This window comes from Equus przewalskii, chromosome 30 (assembly GCF_037783145.1).
Source record: "Equus przewalskii isolate Varuska chromosome 30, EquPr2, whole genome shotgun sequence".
Taxonomy (NCBI): Eukaryota; Metazoa; Chordata; class Mammalia; order Perissodactyla; family Equidae; genus Equus; species Equus przewalskii.
The window spans coordinates 17,709,983-17,729,940 of NC_091860.1; the positions used below are offsets into that span (position 1 = coordinate 17,709,983).

The 19,958-nt window shown below is 40.8% G+C and overlaps 2 protein-coding genes across 2 annotated transcripts in view; one reads left to right on the forward strand and one right to left on the reverse strand.

Annotated features, from left to right (window-relative positions):
• Positions 1-477: 477 nt before the first annotated feature.
• Positions 478-9,675, forward strand: C1QL3 (complement C1q like 3). Its single transcript, XM_008510993.2, has 2 exons — positions 478-1,211; positions 7,005-9,675. Exons 1-2 carry the CDS (start codon positions 624-626, stop codon positions 7,182-7,184), a joined length of 768 nt encoding a protein of 255 aa, XP_008509215.1. The 5' UTR covers positions 478-623; the 3' UTR covers positions 7,185-9,675.
• PTER (phosphotriesterase related) overlaps positions 8,853-19,958 on the reverse strand; it is a 57,095-nt gene continuing 45,989 nt past the window's right edge. The window contains exons 4-5 of the mRNA XM_008511004.2: positions 16,396-16,536; positions 8,853-10,624 (exon numbers count right to left, since the gene is read on the reverse strand). Of these exons, the coding sequence (XP_008509226.2) occupies positions 10,414-10,624; positions 16,396-16,536 (352 nt within the window). The 3' untranslated portion in view covers positions 8,853-10,413. The remainder of the gene's footprint in view (positions 10,625-16,395; positions 16,537-19,958) is intronic.

Sequence of the window (19,958 nt, forward strand, 5' to 3'; positions counted from 1 at the left end):
TGGGGATGCGCCTCTGTTAGATTTGCGGTGGTTGCAAAGGAGGAAACAAACCAAAAAAAAAAAAAAAGAAAAGGCAGGGGAAGGGCGAACAGAGCGAGCGAAAGAAGAGAAGGAGGAGGCAGAAAAAGGCAACTTCAGACGGAAAGTTGGTGCGAACTGGCGCAGTCTGCAAAAACGGAAAAGTCGATCGCTGGCAGCGGCGGCATAAAAGTGTGAGCGGCCCGGCGAGCGCGAGAGGCGGCGGCTGGCTCTGCCCTCCGGGTGGCCGCGCCGGCGCCGGCGGCAGCCACAGGTGCGAAGGGGTTCGCCGGAGGCGAGAGGGCGCCCTGCGCACCCCTCCCCCAGCCCCCACCCCCAGCTCGGGACTTCAGCTCAAGTCACTTGGCGTCCGAACTCCCTCCCCAGCCGCAGCCTCAGCGGGGGGAGCAGGAGCAGGCGAGGAGCGGCCGGCGCGCCCCCGCCCAGGGGAGTTGGGGTTCGCAGGGGGTTGTTTTCGGCTCTGAGGAGGTCCCCGCCCAACCATCAAAATTTTGTCCAAAAGCAGACAAGAGGATCGCCCCGCGCTGAGCCGGCTGGTGGGCAGCAGGAGGCGCCTGATCGCCGCCGGGGCGCTGGGGGTGGTGATGGTGCTGCTGCTGGTCATCCTCATCCCGGTGCTGGTGAGCTCGGCCGGCACGTCGGCGCACTACGAGATGCTGGGCACCTGCCGCATGGTCTGCGACCCCTACGGGGGCACCAAGGCGCCCAGCACGGCCGCCACGCCGGACCGCGGCCTCATGCAGTCCCTGCCCACCTTCATCCAGGGCCCCAAAGGCGAGGCCGGCAGGCCCGGGAAGGCGGGCCCGCGTGGGCCTCCCGGTGAGCCCGGGCCGCCGGGCCCCGTGGGCCCCCCGGGCGAGAAGGGTGAGCCCGGCCGCCAAGGCCTGCCGGGCCCGCCCGGGGCGCCCGGCCTGAACGCGGCTGGGGCCATCAGCGCCGCCACCTACAGCACGGTGCCCAAGATCGCCTTCTACGCCGGCCTCAAGCGGCAGCACGAAGGCTATGAGGTGCTCAAGTTCGACGACGTGGTCACCAACCTCGGTAACCACTACGATCCCACCACGGGCAAGTTCACCTGCTCCATCCCGGGCATCTACTTCTTCACCTACCACGTCCTGATGCGTGGAGGGGACGGCACCAGCATGTGGGCTGATCTCTGCAAAAACAACCAGGTGAGTGCGGGCAGGCAGCGGGGAGGGCGGGGAGGGAGCGCGCGAAGGTGCGGGCGAGAGGGAGGAGACCCCGGAAATGGGGGTGGGAGCCCGCGGAGGAAGGGCGCGGCAGCCCGGCTCCCGGGAGCGACGCGAGGGGGGACGCTGTTCCACTCTGGAGAGGCGGGGGTCGCGCACCACAGAGGGGGCCCGGCGGCCTGGAGAGGGCGGTTCCCGAGCCTAGGACCCGCAAACGGTGCGCGCGAGTGTGAGCGCGATCCTGAAGGGGCGGGAAGCCGGAGCGCGGTCCCCTGGACCTCGTGTGCACCCGGAGTCCCGGAGCAGGAAGCGCCCCCGGCCGTGGGATCCGCAGCAGCGTAGGATAGCTCTCAGGCTTTGCCGGGAACGGGAGCGTCGGGGAGAGTCCGGAATGGGCGTGCCAGGGTGACAAACCCAGGGGAGAAAGACAGGGGCCCGAGGGAGAAAGAAGGTGCCCGAAGGAGCGAGGCCAAGGGGGTCGCGTCCAGGGCCGAAGCGGGACCTTGCACCGGCGGTCTCAAGGCCCCTGCGGCGTCCCAGAAAGGGAAACTCCTATCAGCAAATTCAAGACGCAAACTCTGGTTAGTTTTCAGCCTAAGGAGAAGGGGGAGAGGTAATGAGTGTTGATAACAAAAGGAAAAGTTGACACTCCTGGGTTTACGCCGTAAAACACGCGCCCAAACACAGAACCCAAACTCCGCTGGCTGGAGTAGAAGGACGCACAGGCAGGTGGCTAGGAGGGCGGGCGGCCTGAGCCCAGCCCCGGGGCTGTGGGCCTCACTGCCAGAGTGAGGGGCTTTGCAGCCCCTGCCTCGTAGCTCACACTCGAAAGTGGCCTTGGCCTTGACTGTGAAATAGCCTCAGATTAGCCCTCCGCCACGGCCACGAGGACTTGCTCTCCTGAGCTGGTCGGCGCTGGCATAAGGGCCGTGCACGGGTCTGCAGTTTTATGTTGGGGCCGCTCTACCGTTTGCCTGAGAAATTCACGGTTATTGCAAAAGCAAAGTGTCCGATCTCTTAGTCACAAGGGGAAACTAATATTTGTAACTACCTAAAAGTGTAATCGGATCCTCTGCACGCGCTGAATCAGCAGCCCCCTTGGGGAGAGGCCTTGCAGCCTGGGCTGAGTTTTTCGGCTTTAACTCTGCTTACCGGGTGGCCGAGGGAAGGGCTCCCGACCCTGCCACGGCCAACTTTGATTTAACAAGGGCTATCGGGCTTCATTTCAGGTCGCGGGCCCTGGAATTCAGACCTGTTTAGCTATAACCCAGGTTTCTATTAAGCACCGTTAAAGCAAGATTTCTTCCAAAGACCTGAGTGTCAGAATTCTTTCAAGAGTTTAAGGCGAACATCCTAAATGTCTAAGAGAGAGAAAGGACAGAAGATCTTGTCCCTGCCCCTTCACGCGGCCCCTGAGTTCCAAAGGAATTTAGAAGTAAATGGCTTAAGGGGCTCTCAGGACAGGTGGAACAAAAAGGGGAGAAATGGCCACCAGGAGGCACTGACAGGGTTGTTTATTATAGTTACTATGCACGAAAATAATATTAAGATAAAATAAAAATTATTCACAGAGCCGTGGGATAGTTGTAGGTAAATGGCCATGAAGGGCATGACTCACTGGGCCAGAACAGAGCGCTTGTGTCACCCTTACAAAATGGTCTAGGAACAGCCCCTCAGCCGGCAGCGATGAGGCACCCATTTATTTACTAATTGGCTCTCTTCTGACTCAAAGGTTAGGTCTGGAAAATACTATCAGGCTGAAGAGCTTGTTTTTAGAGGTATTCGTTAAAATGGAATAAGATTCAAGTTTTGTCAGCCAATGTATAAAAACGCTCACATCTTTAAATATCTGGAAATTGCAGTTGCATGAAAAACCGGGGAACCATTTAAATTAGTTTAAGTGTTGATGTTTAGACTGCTGAGCCCGTGTGTGTGGCACTGATCCCAAGAAAATCATTCCATATAGTGTTCTATGGGCATTTTGTTTTTAAAATTAGTTCATTGTTTGGAGTGTAAGATGCTCCTTGGTATCATTCTAGCATGTGCATTCCATGAAGATCAGGGAAAAAGTAAGGCAGACCAGCTGACCTTATAATGTAGAATGTTTGCCATTGGCATGATGATGCTGCTCCCTCTGCAGAAGGTGTGCAACAAGTAATTCAGAAAAATAAATACAGTAGCGAACAATATATTTTCCAGTTCAGCATGGACTATTTTGGAAAATGGTTATCACAGTATTAGTGTTAAGGAATTTTATCTCTAGAATAGGGCTGTTTTGTAAAGTCTGGTGTGCAGGCAGTTGCAAATGAGAAATCTCATAAAATCTTTTTAAAATTAATATTAGATAAATAGTTTATCCTTGATTTTCAATTATGCTCTCGTCTGATCACTTTTTTGAATGGCAGTTTCCCCCTCTGAGCTGACCTAATGTGTTTTCATAAAACAGAAACTCAGAGATCCATGTCAGCGTAATGTTCTGTGGATTAAGTGGATTTGGGAAGCACAAAAATTAAACTAAAAATGTAGTTCACTCTAGGATAAAGGGATGCCTCTGGACCGTAACCATATGAGAACCATTTTATTTATGCTTTGTGTTGAATGCAGGATCACAGATGGAAACATCAAAGGCCAGTAAATTAACCTGATGCGCCACTTAACCTTTTGTTTATGGTTCCACAGAAGTACAATGAAAATGAAATTATGAGAACATCAGTAGCAATTAATTAAATTAGCAAATGTTACCATAAATATTGTCTCTAATGATAAGCCCTCACTAATAAGATAATGCTAAAGCTGTACAACCTATTACATTCTCACAAACATACCAGTAAAAAGACCACGGTTTTCATATTCCCTATGAAGCCATCAACCTAAATTTCATCTTCCCATTTGTTGAGAGCCCGTGACAGTGCATATTAAAGGTAAAAGTTGGACTCAAATAGCTTTACATAGAGACAGGAAATATTTTTAATATGTTGGTATACTTTAGCAGAAAGCCTGAATAGAAAAGTATTGCTGTTTGAATACAATCACTATCATAAGCCACTGTAGTAAAAGCTAAAACTGGCTCAAGATGAGAACTATAAAATAATTAAAGACCAATTTTTACTCTTAAGAATTTATTAGTTCTGGCACCAGTGAACATGAGATATATTGGAAACAAAGAATAGTTTGTGGGTTGATATTCATTGATTAGCAAGATTAATGAAATGTCAAATTAATTATTTTTTTAGGGGCAGTGAACCATGCACTAAAGATCAGGCAGAATCTAAATGGTTAACTTGCAATAGGAAAAGATTTTAGAGTCCATTTAGTTAGAAATGGGTCTAACGGGCTCAGGAAAGGATGCATCATATTCCCAGAGAAAATGCTGAAATCAGTGTACATTTAGAAACCTGAAAATAGCCTCATGGGTGGATGCATTACCTTCCTCAATAGTTTGATGGCTTAAAGGAGGAATTGTTGGAAGTCACTGAGCTGGACACCAGAGCATGAAATTTCAAGTTCCATTATACGTCTAGAGTATAATCAGGTGAGCAGACACACTAAAGTCATGCATATTACACTGGAGTATGGCAATGATTTAATTGAGAAAATCTAATGGTACGCTATAGGTTAAAATCTTAGAGAATCACTTTCATTACAAAGCAGTCACACTGGCTTTATCCAACAAAGGAAGTGAAACCCCAAAGGGTAACCTTCCAGTCGGTGGCATCACACTAATGCATTTGCAGGTTTCTGTGGTTACACCTGCTGAATAAAAATGGGAACATTTACATGGATTTGTGACTATACCCTATAGAATAAAAACTGCAGTGTATATATATTTAAGATGATTGTCTCTAAATCAAGTGATTTTGATGAGTCCTGGTTCCCAAATGCCTCCCTATAGAAAACAATGTTAAAGCACAATACCTATCGAACATATACTAAATACCTGAAGCACTGAAGAAAATGTGTCTGCTTATTAATAATAGTTGAGAAGTATATTATGGATTGATAATATATTACTAATATGGCTAATTACTATTTTATATTTTAATTTTTCTCATCCATTACAAATCCACACATAAAAGAAATCAGGTTGTAATAGCACTATCCTCCTTGCAGATTTCTTTTTCCTGGGAATTAATGACTAGGTGAAATTAATGAATCAAAGCCTTCAACTCCCATAAACTTCTGATTAATTCCTAGGAAATATTACGACATTAAATTGTATTATTACTTAATGGTCAAAACAAACCACCTCACTCAATTGGTGTGTACATTTGAGTCAGTGCTTCTGAGCATAATTGCATAGTATATGGCGTTCATTCTATTAGTGTCAGCACAGCGTTAAGCAATTCTAAATCCTTAAAGCCCTTTTCTCCTTTTGTTACATGATATCGAGAAAGAAATTTTAAAAATACTACTCAAATTACTTTACAAGTTCAGCAGTGTCAAAGAGCCTTCTCCTTTTTTAACATTTCAGCATTAATGTGAGAACATGCCACATGAAAATTTAATTTGAAAACCTATCATTTCAGTTTTGAAAGAAATGCATGGAAATTCTTGACTTATGTCTCATTTCCCTCATTTTGCCAAGTGATAAAACCCAGCATATTGTACCCCAAGTCATGCATTATTACATAGCGCAGGTTTACAAAACCACTAAATCACTTGCTACGTTATTCAGGGAAATATCATTACAGTGGAATGGAAACAAGCCACAAAGTAGAAGATGTTTTACCAAAATAAATCAAATACAAGTCTGCCTATTGAAACATTTTTTTCCAAGGCAGAATCAAAATGTAGCTAAATGAATATGAAGCCTAATTTGAGTTGAGGATGTGACAGAATGTCCATATTACTTGATAAGATGGGCAATTTGACTGTTTCGAAGTGTCTATCAAGTCACTAATGAGATTACAGGCTCAACCTGAGTGGATTATTAACAGCCTTCATCCTCAAAGCAAACCACACATTTAGAATCACCTAGATATAAAAGGGTATTCAGTGAGATCATTCGAAAATTCTAGAAATTTTAGAGACCTCAAATCATGGAAATTTAGTTCCTTCTGTAACTTTTAGATATGTTGAAATTAAATAATTGATTTCAGTGCACACGTCACAATTACGTCATAAAAAGGCACAAATAGAAAAAGAACTCTGAAAACCTGAGTGATATAACCAAAGATGTGTAAAGGGGTTAAGCTTCTGGTAAAAGGGGCTTTACCTGAATTCAATTTTGAAAGCCCCAAGTCAAAAGGCTTTCTTCCCTTTTTTCTTCTTCTATAGTAGACTTAGAGTGGTGGTATTTCTTTGAGTCTTTACCTACTATGGATCTCAATTTTCTAATAATCGTGAGAACCAACTGAAGTTTGGATTGAACTTCTGTCCTCATAAACAGCTGGTTATAATATTACTATGTGGCTTAAATTAAAATGCAAAAAAAATATTATTATTTCCATTTCAGGAAGTGATTGGGCATAAAGATTCAGGGAATTAGAAAAAGTCGTGATTTAGGAAGAGGATAGATTGGTATGCATTGTTTACAACATATAGTAAGAAAAGACTACTGGAAAGACGTTCACGAAAGCACTATTTTCTCCTTTCCAGTGACATAGGTCAAACTGTTACAAAGATATCCTCATAAAGCTCCAAGTTCAAGGTGGACTTTCCCGCGCTAAATTCTGTGCCGTGGCAGCAAGTCTGCTTATGATGCTGAGTGAACAGCAAAAAAGAAAACTTGAGAATTCTCTGTGACAAATTCTAATTCTTGTCTGTTTCACATAGGTGCGTGCTAGTGCGATTGCCCAAGACGCTGATCAGAATTACGACTACGCCAGTAACAGTGTGGTTCTTCATTTGGAGCCAGGAGACGAAGTCTACATCAAATTAGATGGCGGGAAAGCCCACGGAGGAAACAACAATAAATACAGCACATTTTCTGGATTTATTATTTATGCTGACTGATAACGCAGAAACTAAGCTTATTAGTCTGAGTTTGGACACTGGATTCGTACAGCTAACGTCAATGAATCAAGGATCCCAGGGGATGCCAGTTGCGGGGCCCCTCAGTTGTGTATATGTGGGGAATTCAAATGCTACCTGACTCACATCTGTATACTCAGAAACATGATGTAAAAAAATATTAAAGGCAAGATAAGCAGATGTGTGATTCTCTACCGCCAAAGCAAATACTCCTTATCGTTAGTGTCCATGTGAATGAAGTCCTATATAGATCACAAATTTTTATAGAAAAATCTAAGACACTGAATTATTTCTTCAATATATATGATCCTTTGGTGTACTGTGATCTTGCTGCTTTTATCCATTTGTCAGCTTTGGTTCTCGTGAGTTTCCTTGCTTATTATGACACCTGGAGTCCATTCATAGTGTGGGGAAGAATGATTTTACCCTGCAGGAGAAGGTCGAATTGAAACAATGCTGCTTGTGTCCAAAGAAATCGTTTGCCTTGTACTCTTGTTAACTTTAGAGCTAGACCTGGGAATGATTCAACTTCAAGCCTTAACCTGGAATTTTCTGGATTTGAGGGAATTCCCAAGCGTATGATCATTTTCACATTTTCTTTTTCTTACGAATTTTCTTTTCTCTCTTCTCTGGTGATAGTCTTTAAAAATAGAGATGGAAATTGTATCATAGGATTACCCTCCCAGTGTGAAAATGTGTAATTATGTATGGTATTTAGAAATCCCCTGTGTGTCCATTTTGTCAGTGGAATGCGTTTAGATTTACTTGGAAAATTGGAGATATTTATTCTTTGGTGTTAAATCAGACTGAGGCTTTTGCCTTCTTTGGAACAAAAGAGTATTCTTAATCCAATGCACAGAGGTTTAATTTGAGCTAATGCATGCGTCACCAAGGGGACACTAAGTAAGGCCTTCAAGTAGTTACTACAAATCGTGGCCTGAGGTTATTTCAAGATGAACAATTTCACATATAACCGATATGACGACAAAGTGTATATATTTTATACAAATACCTGCTACATATATATGTGTTTATATATATATGTTCGATGAAATATAATATATATATGGCTTCAGACCATAGGCACAGTGGCTGTATAGCCTCAAAAATTTAATTTAAAAAAATGTGTCTACACACACACAAACACACATAAATTATTTGACTTATTTTGGATTGAAGTATATTTTGGATGACAAAAATATATGGAGTAGCAAAATAATTTAAATGACTTATCTTTTAAGAGTTACCCAGAAAATTAAATTTTATTAGGTTACAATGCCCTATACATCACATGTCTGTAAATTAAGCCTGTGGCTTCTTCATTACCATATGCCAATCAATACTTTCACTGCATTCTGTGGCAGACTGTTAATATGAGGACTAGAGAAACAAAGTGGTTCTTCTTTGCCACGTTTATGAATTATATGCATTTGAATTATCAGTTTTTTTCTTTTTTCTCAGGTGGATTGAAGCTCACAGTAAAGTAGACTTTGAGAATAGTGCAAATCCTTTCTCTCTGGTTAAAATACACTGCCAAAAGCCATCTCTTTAATCTAAGAAAAAGATTAAAAATGCATGTTGATATATCCTAACTATTAGACAACTTCGACTATTACAGTGAAAAATCTGTTCCCCTCTCAGTTGTCTGTGAAGACTCTTTGACAAGTAAATTTCAAAAACAGAGCTTTAAAAATCTGCTATTTTTTTTTTTTTTTTACTGGTGAAGGACATTTGCATTTTTTCATTTAAAGGAATTAGTTTGTTCTCCTGGCTCATTCCTCTTGGGTACTTTCTGTTCTAATACACAGAAAGCTTGATCATCTTTGATCCACAGAAATATCTTTTATTTAGCAAACCGCAACTTTCCAAAAGAGTTATGCATGGCGTTCCCATCTGAAGGTGCTGTTTGCTTGGTTTAAATGCCTTGGTCTGAGTAACTGTCATGATTTATATGATTAAAAGCAGCCCATTCATCAAGAATAATGACTAATTCTATTTGGCCTTTCTAATATGTAAGATAACTCATAAAGGAGTTGCAATGGATTTTATTTCATTTAACAATATATATTTATCAAAGAGGAATTGGCACCAAGGGTTTGGAGAATTGTTTTTTAGATAACAAATAACATAGTAAGGATTCAACCAAAATATTAATTTATAAACAGCATTCCACAGCAACTAAGAGTTTTTCAAAAGGCTTTATTTACACAAAACTTCAGGGCTGGGTACCTTTTAAAGAGTAGGCTCCAGAATCAGACTGTCATTTCTAATAGATCTGACCTTTCCTTCAGATAAATAAGCATTATTTTTTCTGTTGAGGCCCAAGGAAGAACAAATAAAAGGTAAAGGAAATAAAGGGAATATATATAAGGCAAACATTTCTTTTTATTTGCATTATATATTATTAATTAATTAAATTGTGGCCTTTGTTATTATAAATGTAATGATTCATTAAACTATATTATGTAATATATTTTGACTTTTATGATTGAATTTTTCTAATTCAGTACTATGTTATATGTTCACACCCCCTTATGCAAATTTTTCAAAACACAACAAAATTAACAGCAAAAATGGACACCAGAAACCCAAAGGCAACAATACCGATTTGTTATAAGTATATACAGATAGGTGACAGCATATAATTAACCTTCCACGCTATTTTTACCGTTGTGAATTGGCAATTGTATTACAGTATCCTTTAGGAAAAGAAAAAAGACTCAAAATTTAACTTCCCTTGCTGCAGAAGCTATTTTAAAGTGCCATATTATTCATTAAGCATTAATTAAAGAACAGCAGGATAATTAGTAGGATCATCAATATTACAAGAAACATTAGATTGCTCCAGAAGGGGGTAATTTAACTAGAAACACTTTAAATTTTCTCAAGTAGTGCAGCTGATAGATTAAGAAAACAAAACAAAACAAATTAGGGGATATAGACCGTAGATCATTGTTTGGAAATAGGTACTTGCATATTTATATTGTTAAGGCAAAACGGTAGGGCTCAATTAGGCTCAGTAACTCCCTAAAGGTGCAGATGTAATAGTCGGCCAGTTTCTGAGAAGGCAAAACTCTTCTAAATCTCATAAAAAGGAAATGATCTGTCATTAGTCCTACGTAGCTCCGATTAATATCTCACAGTGGGTTTGAAATCACTGAATGTTCTCTGCAAGCTTTATGCTCAAGGTGTGAATTCATAAACAACCAGCCTATTTGAAAGTTAGCCATTGCTTAGGGTTCTCTATTAGGATCTTATCCAGTACATTCTCAGTTATACCTCTAAGCAACATTTTAGGAACAATGTTGGTGAGTATATGAGAATAGCCGTGACCTCCATATTTCACCAGCCGATGCTTTGTGTGTATGTCATGTGCCATCAGAATTCGATCTTCATAGCCTTCATCCACCAGAAGACGCACCCTGTGAAAAATGTTAACTCATTATGCGGCATTTGTCTCGCATTTAACATTTTCAGCGTGCTTTAAACTTTTACTCATAAACGTATTGTGCTTGTCGTAAAGATACCACCTTCCACTGTGGCACGTGTACTGGGAGACCCTTACTAAATATTCCATGGTGATGATAAAGATTTTGATGTATCCTAGTAGGAACATGATCCTTATTCCATGTGCACAGAAATTTCTAGCCTATGATACTTACGACAATGCCCGGCAATACTGCATTAAAGATAGCTTCTTATAGGATATGCCAGTGTGAATGAATGGCCCCTTCAGCATTTCACTAAATAACTTTGCTCTGGATTAGTGGCCAGCTTTCCACTCTGCAATGCCTCTTAGTGGGCCCATTTTTCAGACCTCATTCTCTGTCTCCTTTTTCCTAGCAAATAAAGTCAATGACTATTTGTTATTAAAATAGGGATATGGAAGGAATCTTCGTACAAGTAAAACATTCTGGGAGCAAACTCAGTGGCTTTGAAAGTGAAGGGCAAATGATAAGTTAAACAGTCATTTTTAAAAGGTCAGCAACGGCCCCTCTGTATTTTGAGCATTTGTCCCATTGAAGTCCAGGAGAATTTTGACTTAGTAGTAGCCTTACAACGTTGGGTTAAATTGACCAATAAAAATTTACTCTGTCTTCCTTCCATTTCAACAAGATTGCTATAAATAATGAGGCTTTTCTTTAAATCTATAGTCAGTTGACTAAAGAACGGCTTACTGACTACTGTCTAAGCATCCACCCCTCTTTGCCTCGTTAAATGCTGTAATCTCCAGCGTGAGTCACTTCCTGACGGCCACCATCCGTATGTGTCTGGACTCTGGGCAGCGTCTGTCGTGACTTCCATGGGTCTCTGATGGCAGGCAATGCAACTTGGGGACAATGACTCTTCTCTGGCATTTTCTATATAGTCTTGTCAGTCTTTAGATTCCCAAATGGATCTAGATGGATGGATAGCATCTTCTTCCAAGGGCTAATTATTTGAAAGGTATCCTTTTTGTTTCGATAGCATTTCTTGCCAGTCCAGTGCATGAGTCATATTTAATAACTACCACACTAAGCAAAATGTGGGATACTGCCCAAAAAAACCCCTGAAGCACAAAGCCCTGGCTTCTGAGAACATACATGTTAAATTATAATTAATTTAATATTAATAATGTTAATTATAATAATTATAAGATTAGATCTTGTGTTTGCAGGTCAAAGGAAGGCAAATGCCACAGAAGAAAAGTTAACCTGGGCATTTTGTCTGGAAATCTGCGTTCACATCACATGTACTCCATGTGTGTCCTATAAGTAGATGGAATGCTATTTGTGTCACCAAGAGGCATGGTTATCTGCCTCTTTAAAATGTGTATAATGTCTTAGGGGGCTGGCCTATGGCCTAGTGGTTAAATTCAGCAGGCTCCACTTCGGTGGCCCAGCTTCAGTTCCAGGCGTGGACCCTCACCACTCATCGGCAACCATACTGTGGGGCCAAGCCATATACAAAATAGAGGAAAACTGGCACAGATGTTAGCTCACGGCAAATCTTCCCCAGCAAAAAAAAAAAAAAAAAATGTATAATGTCCAAAAGTTCTGATGAGAAGTTACTTTTGGAACAAACTCTCTTTAAGGGAATTATCTAAGAGATTTATGTAGTCATTTATGAAAAAAAGAGGAAGATTTGACAGAATGTGTATACAATCCTGAAACTTAGTTTGACAAACCTTGATCCACAACTGAAAAGGAGTATCATATTACAGGAAATTTTAGGGTACACTTTCCCCCTTATATGTTCTGAGCATTTCCCAAAGTTTTTGTCTCTTTTCCTTGTTTGAGAAAAAAATATCTTATTACTACAGAGGCATATCGTATGGATAGGAGGTCTTATGTCGTCCCTGAAATGCAGTTATTGAATTGTGACATAGTAAGAAAAGAATATAATGGATAAGATACTCATTTGAAAATGGGAACCCTTAGAAGTCATTAAGTCGAGAATCTGGAGACTAGTTCTCTCATAAGAAAGATAATACTGTGGGTCTAGAAACATAATTACATCCTGACTATCAAGAAACTGCCTGGTCACTCCTAAAATCAGAGATCATCTCTCATGCTGTGCCATTGTATGGAAGAACAGTAGTTCCAGAGATGCTGCCAGAAGGAAGGAGCCACTACAGATGAGAAGACAAAAAATCAAGGTAATTATAGAAATACAAATGAGTTAGTGTTTTGCAAACAAATATTAGAGAGAGACTACAAAGTGTGAAAAGGCAGAGATATAATAAGATTTGAGAAATGGAGCATAAGATTGAAAACAGGTGTTAGACACAGACTTTCTGGGGCTGAAAACCAGAGGTAGGCAGAAGCGTGCTTCTGTGTTCTTGCACTTGAGAGCTTTAGGGCTTCTAGGGCTCAGAAAAGGACTGCTGATGAATGATCAAAATCAAGTGCCAGAGAGATAGGGGACAAGGGGGTACTGGGGCACACACAGCCAAAATGTCATTCAGTAATTACCGTGAGCTGCGCTTGAGTCAAGTGACCTAATGCACGATTTTAATTTAAGGAAGATTAAGTATACATACAAACACATATACATAGATATACATAAACACACAAGTATATTATATATAATTTTTGATGTATTTCTGTAAATCTAGAATGTTTACATTTGGCACAATGAAAGCTGACCAAAATTAAGTTCCCGTTCTTGAATTTGTAGCCAAAAGGAGCTAAGAAGGAATACAGGGGGAGCTGATGGTCGTCCTTCCCCAATATCTCCTGCATAGATCCCTCTCTGCAGACCCATCGCTGTTATTCCACAAGGTCTGGGAGCCTCATGGAAGGCATACGGGTGCAAAAGGTACACCTGACAGCCACAAACAGGCTGAGAAAAAGGAAGCGGGTCCTGGGAGGAACCTTCCTATTTCCAAGGTGAATTATAAAATGTGTGTTGAGGGCATTCTTCAGGAAATCATGGTTTTGAGATCATGAAAGATGAGAAAGACCTACCCCAGCACCCCATTTTAAATTCCAGAGAATAGTCGCCTCTGAGTATGACACACCTACTAGGGCCCTAGGGAAACCTGTTTGCCTGTATTGAATGGTGCTCCTGGGCAAGTAAATTAAAATCATAAAACTAAAAAGAAACAATAAATCTGTTTATCAAATAAAAAGGGGCTAGCTTCATTGATCAGGGCAGCCAAAGCAGATTGCTCATGTAGAGCTGAGCATCTCCATATTTATGTAACTAACGCAACATCCATCAACTAGCCCTCTCGAATGATATTAAACTTGAAGCATATTTTACTGTTAATGAGGTAATCAAAGAAGAGTGTCAATACACAGGGACAGCAGAAGACATACAGATGGAAAGGTCCCCTGTCTAGGGGAAAGATCCTAAGGCTGTCCCAGCTGTGGCCAGTGGCTCAAGATCTTTCCCTCCACTCCAGTGTGGGCATGTTCAACGATCACTCCTTGAGCCTCACAGTTTCTGGACGTCACTTCTCAACTCCAGCTATGCATACTCCCAGTCCAACCAGATTTCTACCCTCATAACCACATTCTGGTCCTGGTCATCATGGAGAACTACTTCCATGGAGAAATCTCAATCTTCAGTTTCCCACTCTGACCACAAGTTAGATCTTCCTACTTTTTCACTGAACTTCTTCTACTATATGTATTCACCCACTTCATTAAAGCTTCCAGTTATTTGCCCCTGCTATGTACTTCCTATATATCTTTCCATTTCTCTCTGTATCTTCTTCCGTCCATCTTGGACCTCGTGACTCTCATCTCAACCTCTTCCTTTTTCCTCTGGGTATCAATCACGTTTTTCAGACAGAATCCCAACCGTCAATCTCTCTAACTATTCACATTATTTTGCTTCCACTCACAAAGATTTTTTTGTCCTGCTACCAAAATACAAAACATTTTTGGGGAAAATAATCACCAAATCAAGCGCACTGGTGCCAATGTGCATTTCTGATCTCTAGCCTCAACTGGATCTTGCACACAGCATGTCCCTAGTCAGTATATCCCTCATTCACTCCACATCCATCCCCAGCCTTCATCCTTCTCTACAAGGTCCTGCACTGAATCCACTCCTTCTTTTCTCAGGGATGACCATGTCTACTTCACCAGCACACTAGAGAACATATGGGGCTTATGTGCTCAGTTTCCTGTTCCTCCCACCAAGACATTTATCTGCATTCACCCCATTACTTACCTCGCCTCGTCTCATTTCAATGTAGGAAGTACACCTCCTTTCAACCAACTTCCTATTTGCTTCCCAAGATTCCATCTATTTGTCCTATTTTTTAGGAGCCTTGCTCTATATCTCTTATCTCTCCAGATTTTTTAAAGGTAATATTGATTGACTACTTCCATATTCTATACCAGACACGCAGCTAAAAACTTTGCATACTTTAGTTCATACAAATTCTATAACAAACTTGTAACATAGGCACTACTTCCCTGGATTCATTCTCTGTCTTCTCTCAGACACATAAACACTGCTCAGCTCCTAACAAAACTTCTCCTTGATCTGGTCTTCTCTTCTAGCTTCAGCCCTACTCTCCTGCTTCCCTTTACTACCCAGCTTTTTGAAAGAGTAACCACCAGCTTCTCTATCCCATGCCTCACCTCCTACTCATTCCTCAAGCCTTTTCTACCAAGACTGCACTTACTGATTGTGAAATGAGAACCTCCTGGTTGTGAAACCCAATGGATACTTTTCAGTCTTTATCTCACTTGATATCAGCCACCTATTACAAGTGTTCAAGCCCTTCTGCTTTAAGCATTCTTTTCCACCAACTTCCATAACAACGCATTTCCCTGATATTCTTATCACTTGGAAAACTTCTCAGCCTGTCCTTGAGTGACTATTCCTGAGTCCACCCCTTAAATGAAGGTATTCTTCAGGGCTCTGTCCTCATTCTCTTCTCTGATTGATCTCATTCATTCCCACACTTCCAACTATCACATACAAATCAACCATGTCTAGATTTATGTCTCAGCCTGAATCTCTGCCCTGAGCTCCACACCCTTATCCAAGGGCCCCGCTGGATAGTAATACTTACAAATTCCCTAACTGAATTCATCCTTGTCAATCCCGAATCTCTTTCTCCTCTCAGATTCCCTACCTTGGTGCATTCGATCTTCATATCACCTTGTAACTAAGACAAACCATGTAGCCATCCATCCTTGACTCCCCAAGTTTTCCACTTGGTTGCAGAGAATGACCGGTACAAATGTTTGCTTTCACCACTCCACCATTTGAGAGGTTGGATTTTATGTGATGTTTGGTCTTTAGATACTATACTTACAGCATTTAAGTTACAATCAACTCTTTAGTGGATACTTTTAATAAAGCATTTCAAAAATTCATTGTAGGAACTTATGACTTTGGCATGGTCAACCTGGGAAAGCAACAGCTTACTTCATTAGGGATAAAAAGAGAAAAACGTCTTTTGTTCTCTTATTGTCATGGCAGGGGTTGAATATTATCTGTGCTTCTTGTCAGCTGCCCATCTGCACTGAGCTTCTAAGGCTCTGCTAAGCTTTTGCCTACTTAGGATGACTCATTTTCTCCTTGAAATAATATAGAGAGATTTTCTCCCTGAAACAACATAGATATATTTTTCTCTGCAAGTCTCTGGTTCAGCCTACTTATTGTTTTTTGAATCTTTGCTAATATCTACCTATCAAAAAAGGCTGGTAAAAGGGAATGCTATGAGAGATTTCATCCTATTTACCTTTTAATTCTTTTATTGTCATTGGGCATGTCAATAGCCGGGTTGAATTGGTAGTGAAGGAGTTCGGTACCAAAGAGATCAAATTCCAAGTAACAGCCAAGTTGAGCAAACTCCAGTAGCTCCTTCTTATCAAGTATAGTCCTAGAGACAATCAGACAGACATATTGTTATTAGCAAGAGCATATTTTCCACATACACAGATTAAAAGTTTTAGGTACGCTAGTTACTCAAATATAGTTCAAGTCAAATAAAAGAACTTTTCAGTTTGCTCTTACAGGGTGACTATAAAACAGTAAGTTCAATTTGTTACCAGAAATAAGAGAACTTACTCATCCAAAAAAGGAGTTCTCCCATCTAAAGTAGTTGGAGACCATAGACATTTTAATTACACTGCCATTATTCAACAACAATTTTGTAATTCTCCTTGAGAATTGTCTTCAGGATGTGTTCCATACTCTTTTGAAAATACTTAATGGAACTGCTGTGAACAATGGAAACTATCAAGGGAATTTGACATCAGGTCTGGTGAATTAGGTGAGTAATACTAATCTGGGTAAAGCATGAAGCGAAGAGGAGGTAATAGAGTGATTTTTTGGTGAAGATGGAAAAGTGGTTCTAAAATGAATGCCAAAGTGTATGTGACTATCATTGCAACCTTTTTAAAGGGGGCAACACTCCTACAGATATTTATGTTCTGGTGTGCTTATTTTTCAAATAGAACTTATTGTTTTATGATAACTTTTATGGATATATTCTCACCTCAATAGAGATCATAGTAAGAATATCACTATTTAGGATATAAGACTTTGTAAATGAATGGGAAAAGAGAGAAATGTGAGAGAATTACAGGCTACAGCCAGAGGAATAGAGTCTGGAGCAAGGGTAGATTACTACAAGAAATTTAGATTATAACAAGTGAAAAAGGATGCATTAGGTTAACCCTAAAAATACCATGGTAGAGTTTCAAACACAGAAATAGGAAAGAAAGGAAAAAAACAATCCTACGGAAAACAATACGGAAAAAAGTGAGGGGAAAATACACCTCTTTAGACATTGTGTGAAGGGAAGTAAGGACCAAGAGAAAGGAAGTGATTGTTTGGGACCCCAAATTGGCCTGGAGAAGACTTGGAATGTCAGACAATCATTATCTTATTAGGCTTTTAGCCACTCTGATATTCTATTACTTTGGCAACTCCAGGATGCAAGGATTAAAGCACTATTATACATCTATAAATCTGCTTCTAAGAGGTCAGAAGTATTTTCAAAGCCATTCTTCCAAACCATAGGAGTACCAATTAAGCCTCTGTGTGTCACAAGTGCGAGAGGTTTCTGCTGTCCTGGGATGCTTCCTGGCAGTTGACTATTGATTTTCACTCAGAGCAATCATATGGTAGCTGGCTCCTTTTTATTTTATTCACTAATTTAGCATAACTTATAGTTCACAATGTTGTTTAGGCAAGGAGGCTAAAAAATCTTTCCTTTATATTATAAAATGTGCGTTAGTTCTGTGCTATCTTCTATTAATACCACTTCTTTTCCATCTTCTTACCATGGAGACCATCTTCTGCTTCCAAAATTACTAGGCTAAAAGAATATGTGTTTTTCTATAGTAAACATATTCTGTTTTCCCCTAAAGAACCATGCTTAAAAACAAAATATACACAATTAAAATAACATAAGGGGGAAGAGGTAAGTTTAGCATTTTTTCTTTTGAGTCACTTCATTCAGTTTGTTAATTACCAAAATGGGCAAGGCACCGGGAGGAGCAGGGGGCAGTCAAAACAGGAAAGGGAGGCGCCAATAACAGGTTGGATCAGACTCATTTCTGCTCCTAATGTCTTCTTCTTTGGGCCTACTGCCTTCAGACTCAGTTTTCTAAATTTTCAGTGATATATCAAGGAATATGTTCAATGAAAAGTCCATAGTAAATGGAAAGCCACAAGAAAATCTTCAGTCTTAGATCCAATTGAAAACAAAAAGTAAAGTTGCTTATCATTGTCATCATCATCATAGCTGAAAATTACAAGAACTTACTGTGTGTCTGGCATTGTGCTAAGTTCTTTATATTTATTGTCCCATTTAATATTCTCCATAATCCCATCAGGAAACTGGGATGAGGGAACTGGTTCTTGAGAGATTAGATACTCTCTCAAGGTGATATGCTGGAATATAAATTCAGTCCAAGGCTAGAGTCTACGCTCTTAACTATCAAATTAGCTCCTATCATGTCATATTCAGCTCCTATTGCTACATATTTTATACTCAAAGGACATTTTCCAGAATTACATTGACTATGTGTGCACATGGTGTTTTTTAACTTTTATTTTGAAATTTAATTCCCTTCCCACAGTACCCTCAAATGGCACTTGCAAAATTGGGAATTTACCATCAAAGGGTAGCATGGGGCCCAGGGGGTGATAAACCCAAAAAGTAAGAAAGGATTGCTTTGTGGAGGCCTTTCATTGCTAGCTCAGAGGATAACTACATCTGATAGACAGGAATTGATCATTACAGTTATTTTGGACAATTTGAATGACATGGTCAAAGGAGGAGAAGGAACTGTATTAATCATGAGCATTGCTTACTTTCTTACTAGGAGCCTGACATTGCTCTAAACGTCTTACAAATATTAAGGGGCACATCTTAAGGGTCTTCTACCATTAGATCAGTCCTCTCTCCTGCAGTCCAGACTTGCATGTCTAATTGCCTGCTTGCCATCTCCACTTGGATGTCTAAGAGACAGCTCAAGTTTAACATGTCTCAAACTAAATCCCTCATGTCCCACCCTAAACCAGCTGCTCCAACATCCTTCCCTATCTCAGTTGATGTCATCTCCATCCATCCAGTTGTTCAAGCCAAAAACTTTGTAATCATCCTTGACTGCTTTCTTCTTCTCATACTGTACATCTAGCCCATCGGGATAAACTTCTGGCTCAACTTTCAAAATATGTCCAGAATCCAGTCCACCTCCCTTGCTACCCTCCTGGTCCAAATCACCATCATCTCTTACGGGATCCCTGCAATAGATTCCCAACTGCTCTTCTTGCTTCTACCTTTGTTTTACTATAGTCTATTCAAATACAGCAACCAAAGCCTATCTTCACACCTAAGTCAGATCAAGTCCCTCCTCTGCTCAAAACCCACCAGTGGCTTCCCATTTCCCTCCAAGAAAAAGCCAAAGCCTGATAGTGGCTCATGAGACCCTACATGATTTCTTTGGATGTGGTCTTACCAAAGCCGCATCTTAGGGAGGAAGGGGGAATGTAGGGATCCAATTCTTCAGATGTCAATTACATATAAATGCTACCTATATTATAAATATTATCTGAAGAATATCACCATAGGTAGAGATCTCTTTCTGGAGGAAGACTACATGTTCAATGAGATTCATCTATACATGTAACTTTCAAAAGTAACCCCTGGGAATTCTTATCCTGCAGAACAGCACATAGAAAGGAGTGTGACTTTGAAGGAAATGATCCCTATGTAAAACATTCTTAAAAATTTTACAGTCACATGTAAGGAAGGAGAAGATTTCTTCAGAAGAGAAGCAATTAAGCCGG